General features: G+C 48.7%; 1 protein-coding gene across 1 annotated transcript in view; it reads left to right on the top strand.

Annotated features, from left to right (window-relative positions):
- The window catches only part of NCF4 (neutrophil cytosolic factor 4), a 17,893-nt gene extending 15,388 nt beyond the window's left edge, over positions 1–2,505 (top strand). The window contains exons 8-10 of the mRNA XM_007454076.1: positions 433–563; positions 843–908; positions 2,127–2,505. Of these exons, the coding sequence (XP_007454138.1) occupies positions 433–563; positions 843–908; positions 2,127–2,322 (393 nt within the window). The 3' untranslated portion in view covers positions 2,323–2,505. The remainder of the gene's footprint in view (positions 1–432; positions 564–842; positions 909–2,126) is intronic.
- Positions 2,506–7,097: the final 4,592 nt, after the last annotated feature.

The following is a 7,097-nucleotide window of genomic DNA, read 5'->3' as shown; positions in this document are numbered from 1 at the left end:
TTTTCTTCCTGAGCGCCTACCACCACCTGAGTCCCCGTGAGGTCCACCTGTTTACCTGTGCATTGTCTGTCGCCCTCCATCACACTGGAAGCTCCAGGAGGGAGGGCAGGGATTTTCATCTCTTCTGAGTGCCCAGAGCCTGCTCCGTAGCTTGCACTCAAGAAGCCTTTGAATGAATGACTGAGTGAATAAATGAATGAGGTGAAAGCAGTTTTCCAGATAAATTCAGGTCTTAACTTGTTCTAAAATGGACGCCTTGGGGTGAACAGCTTGGTGACCTTGCCCACTTTTTCTCCTCCCTCTGCCTGAGGGGACCCAGAGCTCATCCGCCTGTCCTGTCATAAAGGGGCGGGTCCCCCGGGCATGGCCCCGCTGCCTCTGCTGGTACCTGAAGGCACTCTGCAGTGCCTTCTCCCCCTCCCACCCCCACAGGGCACTGTCCGGGGAACCACAGGCATCTTCCCGGTGTCCTTTGTGAAGATCCTCAAGGACTTCCCGGAGGAGGAGGACCCCACCAACTGGCTACGCTGCTACTACTATGAGGACACCATCAGCACCATCAAGTTAGTGGCCTGCTGGGAGGGAGGGGCCTGTCCAGCCTCCCTGCCCCTCCCCACCCCTCCCCCACCTCCATATCACACTCTGGGCTCTAAGACCCAAACCAGGTCGCATGTCCCCCCAACAAACACACACACTTAAAAGCCCGCAGGGGCTCCCAGCACCCTCCAGATAAGCCAAAAGGCTGTCACGGGATGTCAAGGTCCAGCATGACCTGGCCAGCCTCATCCGCCTCTCCCCCTTCCAGGCTGCTGCCTCCTCACCCCTGCCCCTTGTCCCCTTAGGGACATTGCAGTGGAGGAAGACCTCAAAAGCACCCCACTCTTCAAGGACTTGCTGGAGCTCATGAGGTGAGGGGTTGGGGTGGGAGGCGCTGGGGGAGTCAGACACCCTGGAGGAGAGAACAGAAGGAGAAACAGTGCATTCAGGGGCTGGGCGTTTTGCATCTATTTCACCTTCTTGTTTTATCCACAGCCCAGCCCTGAGGGGTGGGTATCGCCTCTCCACATTAGAGATGAGTGGGGGGCTGCAGAGGGGTAAAGGGGCTTACAGTTTGTGGGCCTGGATTTGCTAAAGTCTCTCTAGGTTCAAAACCTTGGACTTGGACCCTCCACCCTCAGGGAACCACCACCTCCCAAGATCCAGTTGAGTTATGAACAGTTATTCTACAGAATGGAAATAGCATTGTTATATTCCTGACTGCAAAAGCAATATCTATTCATTATTTTTTTTTAAAGAATGTCAGAAATCACAGAAAACATAGAGGTGAAATCCCCTCCTATTTTACTCCTCTCATTATCTGATATGCATTCAGATTTCTTCAGTACACACTCCACCTGCACCCCACTCCCCCTTAAATATTATTTAGTTGGCTACACAGCATCATTCTGTGGATGCACCATAACTAATGTAGCCATCCCCTTTTGTTGGCCGTTTAAGTTATCTTCCACTTTTTTACTACTGTGAGTAGTGCTGGGATTCCCATATTTGCTGACTTGCCTGATTATTTCCTTAGGATAATTATCTAGAAGTGGGATTTGGGGATCAAGGTGTTTGCAAGTTTGATAGGGCTTCTGACCCATTTTGTCAGATTACCTATGGAAAATTGGACGGCTTTTCGCCCATCTACCTGCACCCCAGGTCGGACAGTTCCAATCCTTACGGACGGTTCCAATCCTTACGGACGGTTCCAATCCTTATGGAAAGGCTCTTCTTCATAGCCACACACAGGGGCTGTCGCAGGGGCTTTTGTCTGCTCTACTCTGCGCCCGACAAAACCCACTTTTCTTCCCTATGACAGTTCTTAAGTCTTCAGCACATTTATGCACAAGACATTTCAAGCTGCGCCACTAATTGGTTGTGAAAGTCCCGTTGTCCCCTGGAGGTCTCAGTTTCCCCATCTGTATAGTAGGAGGTTGGACCACTCGGATGATCGGGCTGGTGTCCAGCTCTGACCTCTTCTGATCTTTAGATCCCGGCCCTAAAACTCCCTCTGTCCCCTCTCCCTGCCCCCACGCTTAGGCCTAAGGCCACTGGACCTTTCCTGAACCCTGATCTCTCCCACCCAGGCGGGAGTTCCAGAGGGAGGACATTGCCCTCAATTATCAGGATGCCGAGGGGGATCTGGTTCGGCTGCTATCAGACGAGGATGTGAGGCTCATGGTGAAATGGACCCAAGGTCTCCCCTCCCAGAAGCACCTCTTCCCCTGGAAGCTGCATATCACCCAGGAGGACAACTACAAGGTCTACAACACGGTCCCCTGAGCCAGCGGCATCCCTGGGGCAGGGAGGGGACACCTAGCAAAGAGCCCTCGGAGAGGATTAGGACCAAGAAAGGCTGGGAGCACGGGACACACTTCCTGGTTCTGCATCAGATGGACCTGCTGGCCTCGGCTTGTACCATCTCTATATTTGGTCTCTGAATTAAATAAACCATTTCATCTCAAAGTGCTGGACTGAGGAAGATAGTGTCTTTTGAAGAGAGAGAGGAGAGGGAGGAAAATACCCATTAATGAGCATCACTGAGGGGTCATTTATATACGGAAGGGGGGCCCTGGCTTTGGGCCGCTAATCCAGCTGCCCTGTTCCCTCGCCCTGTCCCCACGTGTGGACACACCCAGCGACACTCGTGTCCCTTCTGGTCACTCCCTTTTACGCCCTTTCCCAGGAGTGGCCGCCTGCCTCACGGAAGTCATACTCCCCCGGGAGCCCTCTGGGTCAGGTCAACACCAAGCCCTCTGCATGACCAGGGTCGAGGGCTTCCTCTGCCTTATTGCTGCTGCTCTGCAGAGGGGCAGAGACCTGGGTCGTGGTGTTGGTGGTCTCCATTGTAAGTAGGGGGTGAGCGGAGGGAAGCTCTGGCCCCACTGGGGAGGAAGAGGAAGCAGAATGACGGGATCTTCCTCTGTGAGCTGAAGCTTTTTCTCTCCTAAGCAGCTAAAATGGCAATAGCTATCACCTCCAGAATGGCCGCAGGAGGAGCTTGGTGGACACCCCTCCCCAGCTCCCCACAGTTAAGTGGACACAACCACTTAACTGATGAAAAATACTAAAAGCCAACCATTGAAAGTTTCTGGAAATTGTTCTGAGGGCATACAGGAAGTGGAGAAGCATTTATTCTAGAGAAGCCTACTAAATCTCAGTAAGAACAATGAGCCTGTGGCATTTGAGCCTCAGTGTGCTCCCCTCCCTTCCCCATCCCCTGCTCCATGTGATGGAAACTCTGCTCCAGATGCGCTATCCTGAGTGAATGCAGCCAAGAATATGGGGGACCCCTCTCCCCTCAGCTCCCCGTCTTTTGCCATTTCAGCCCCAGAAAGGGCAGGCGGCCAGTGCCTCTCATCCCCACAGCCCTGTGTTGTGCAAGTGCTATTCCAGGCCATCACGGCCCCCTACATCTGTGTGCTGAGGCCGCCATAACAAAGTACCACAGGGACTTCCCTGGCGGTCCAGTGGTTAAGACTCCATGCTTCCACTGCAGGGGGCACAGGTTCGATCCCTGGTCAGGGAACTAAGATCCCACATGCTGCCCAGCGAGGCCAAAAATAAAATAAATAAATAAATAACCACAAACTGATGGCTTTCACAACAGAAATTTATTGTCTCGCAGTTCTAGAGGCTAGAAGACTGAAATTGAGGTGTCTGCAGGGCCACGCTTCCAATGAAGCCTGATGGGGAATCCTTCTTTGCCTCTTCTTAGCTGCTGGTACTTTTCTGGCGTCCTTTGCCATCCCTTAGCGTGTACACACCTCACTCTAATCCTCCATCTTCATGTGTGTCTTCTCATTTTTCTTCCCTCTGTGAGTGTCTGACTCTGTGTCCAAATTTCCCCTTTTTATAAGAACACCAGTCATATTGGATTACAGCCTACCCTGATCATTTTATTTTGACTTAATAACCTCTGTCCAGACCCTATCTCCATGTAAGGTCACATTCTGAGTCACTGGGGGTTCATAACTTTTGGGGGAGTACAATTCAACCGTAAGAATGCACTAGAAAACATCTGTTTAAGAATCATTAAACAGACCATGCAAAGTATGTACTGGCAAATTCAACTGTTTGACTTCTAACATGTTGCCTGACCAGACTCGCTGAGGGACCCTGCTGCTGCAAAGCATCGAGACCCTAGATAGCACACACTCTTCAAAGAATCAGGAGCCTGATAAGAAGTAGCGGGGTTCTCCAATGACCCCCCCCCACCCTACCACCCACCCCCACCGAAAAAAAATCCCATGATGAGAGCCAGGGCCAGAACCTGCAGCATCTGGGAGGTTGTTCCGGAATGCAAAGTCAGTGCTGCTGTTAGAATGCTGAGCCCCAGGGGAGGCCGTGACATGGGGAGCCTGGACCAGGGACTCTTGTGCTAAGTCAAGGTCTGGGGATAAGGGCTGAAGTGACCCTGAGAGAGTGGTATCCCCGTCTCCAAGCACAAGCAGAAGAAAGTCCCCTCTGGAGTAAAGTGTCCCCAGTTGAGGCTAACAGGAGTCACTCAGATGAACATAAAACAAAAAGGGGACTTCCCTGGTGGTCCAGTGGGTAAGACTGCTCCCAATGCAGGGGGCCCGGGTTCAATCCCTGGTCAGGGAACTAGATCCTGCATTCATGCCGCAGCTAAGAGTCTGCATACCGCAGCTAAGAATTCCCCACACCACAACTACAGAGGGTCCCGCGCACCACGACTAAAGATCCTGCGTGCTGCAATTAAGACCTGGCACAGCCAAAATAAATAAATATATAAGTAAATAATAATTTTTTTAAAAAAGATAGGGACTTCCCTGGTGGTGCAGTGGTTAAGAATTCACCTGCCAGTGCAGGGGACATGGGTTCAAGCTCTGGTTGGGGAAGATCCCACATGCTGCTGAGCAACTAAGCCTGTGCGCTACAACTACCGAGCCTGTGCTCTAGACTCCACAAGCCACAACTACTGAGTCCATGTGCCACAACTACTGAAGCCCGAGTGCCTAGAGCCTGTGCTCCACAAGAGAAGCCACCGCAATGAGAAGCCCACGCACCGCAACGAAGAGTAGCCTCTGCTCTCCGCAACTAGGGAAAACCCGTGTGCAGCAACGAAGGCCCAACACAGCCAAATAAATAAATAAATAAATGTATTAAAAAAAAAAAAAGATGAAGCAAAAAGCTCCTAGTCAAAGATCACTGACTATCTGTGAGTGACAATAAATAATGGCTTTAGACCCTCAGGGTCTACAGATTATTGAACTGCGTGACTAAAATGTTTAAAGAAATGAAGGATTAAATCATAAAAATGAATGAGCTAAAGTGAATAACCAGGCAGATTTGCAAAAGAAAGATGGCCTATATATTGAACTTGTACATATACCTATGTATAGGAGTATGTGTGTGTGTACATCTGTTGAAACAGAAAACCCAGTGGATGAGTTGGATAGTATTATATATTACACACAGGTGATGAGAAAATTAGTGAATGGAAAGATAAAATCAGAAATTACCCAGAATATAACACAGAGAGACAAGTAGTTGGAGAGTATGAAAATGGAGTTAAGAGATAGGAACAATAGAATGAGATTATTTTTTTTAAATCAGAATCTCAGAAAGAGAAAATACAGAGAATGGCAAAAAGGCAACATTTAAATAGACGGCAGGTGCACTGTTTCAAAACTGATGAAAAACTTAAACCTCTGGATACAAGAAGCATGTCTGGATAAGCAGGATAAATTAAAAGTGGTCACAACTGGCTACAATATTTCGAAACTACAGAACATGGAAGTGCAAGGGAAGATCTTAAAAGCAGTCAGAGAAAGTGGCGATCGCTACAAAATAACAACAATTAGAATGAGAAGCGGACTTTTCAACAGCATCAATGAAAGCCAAAGCCAGTATAATTGTACCTTCAGATTTTTGAGACAAAATAACTTTCGAACTAGAATTCTGTGCTCAGTAAAACTCTCTTTCAGAAATGAAGGTGAAATGAAGTCAAGTATGGATACAAACTGAGAACTTGCCATGGAGACACCTGAACTACGCTGTGCATCAGAAGTTAACACAACATTGTAAATCAACGATGCTTCAATAAAAAAAAAAAAGACCTGAACTAAAAGCATCGTTAAAGTACATGCTTCAAGAAGAAGGAAAATGGCTCTAGAGGGATAGTCTGAGATGCAAGAATAAATGATAAACAAAAAGGTTTAGAAAGCAAATGTGAAGCCACAGCCCTTTTCAGTTCAAATAAGAAGTGCTGTCCAGACAAAGCAGGCAGCACGGGTAGCCAGAGAAATATCTCCTGACTGATTAGCAACTGCTCTGTGCCAGTGGTGCATATTCAGTGCAGGGACGGGCGGAAAACAAACAAACAAAAACACTGGTGAGATGTTTCCATCCTTCCTGGAAAAATGCTCTGCACACCCCCTTCCTGACCTTCTAATGAAAAGCAGTGTTTCACATGAAAGAACGCTCAACATTATTAATCATTAGAGAAATGCAAATCAAAACTACAATGAGGGCTTCCCTGGTGGCGCAGTGGCTGAGAGTCCGCCTGCCGATGCAGGGGACACGGGTTCGTGCCCCGGTCCGGGAAGATCCCACATGCCGCAGAGCGGCTGGGCCTGTGAGCCATGGCCGCTGAGCCTGCGTGTCTGGAGCCTGTGCTCCGCAACGGGAGAGGCCACAGCAGTGAGAGGCCCACATACCGCAAAACAAAACAAAACAAAAACTACAATGAGATATCATCTCACACCGGTCAGAATGCACATCATCAAAAAATCTAGAAACAATAAATGCTGGAGAGGGTGTGGAGAAAAGGGAACACTCTTGCACTGCTGGTGGGAATGTGAATTTGTACAGCCACTATGAAGAACAGTATGGAGATTCCTTAAAAAACTACAAATAGAACTACCATAGGACCCAGCAATCCCACTACTGGGCATATACCCTGAGAAAACCATAATTCAAAAAGAGTCATGTACCAAAATGTTCATTGCAACTCTCTTTACAATAGCCAGGAGATGGAAGCAACCTAAGTGTCCATCATCGGATGAATGGATAAAGAAGATGTGGCACATATA

Source organism: Lipotes vexillifer, unplaced genomic scaffold, assembly GCF_000442215.2.
Source record: "Lipotes vexillifer unplaced genomic scaffold, Lipotes_vexillifer_v1.1 scaffold382, whole genome shotgun sequence".
Taxonomy (NCBI): domain Eukaryota; kingdom Metazoa; phylum Chordata; class Mammalia; order Artiodactyla; family Lipotidae; genus Lipotes; species Lipotes vexillifer.
Note: the sequence above shows the minus strand (reverse complement) of the source record. Positions and strands in the feature narration are given on the sequence as shown.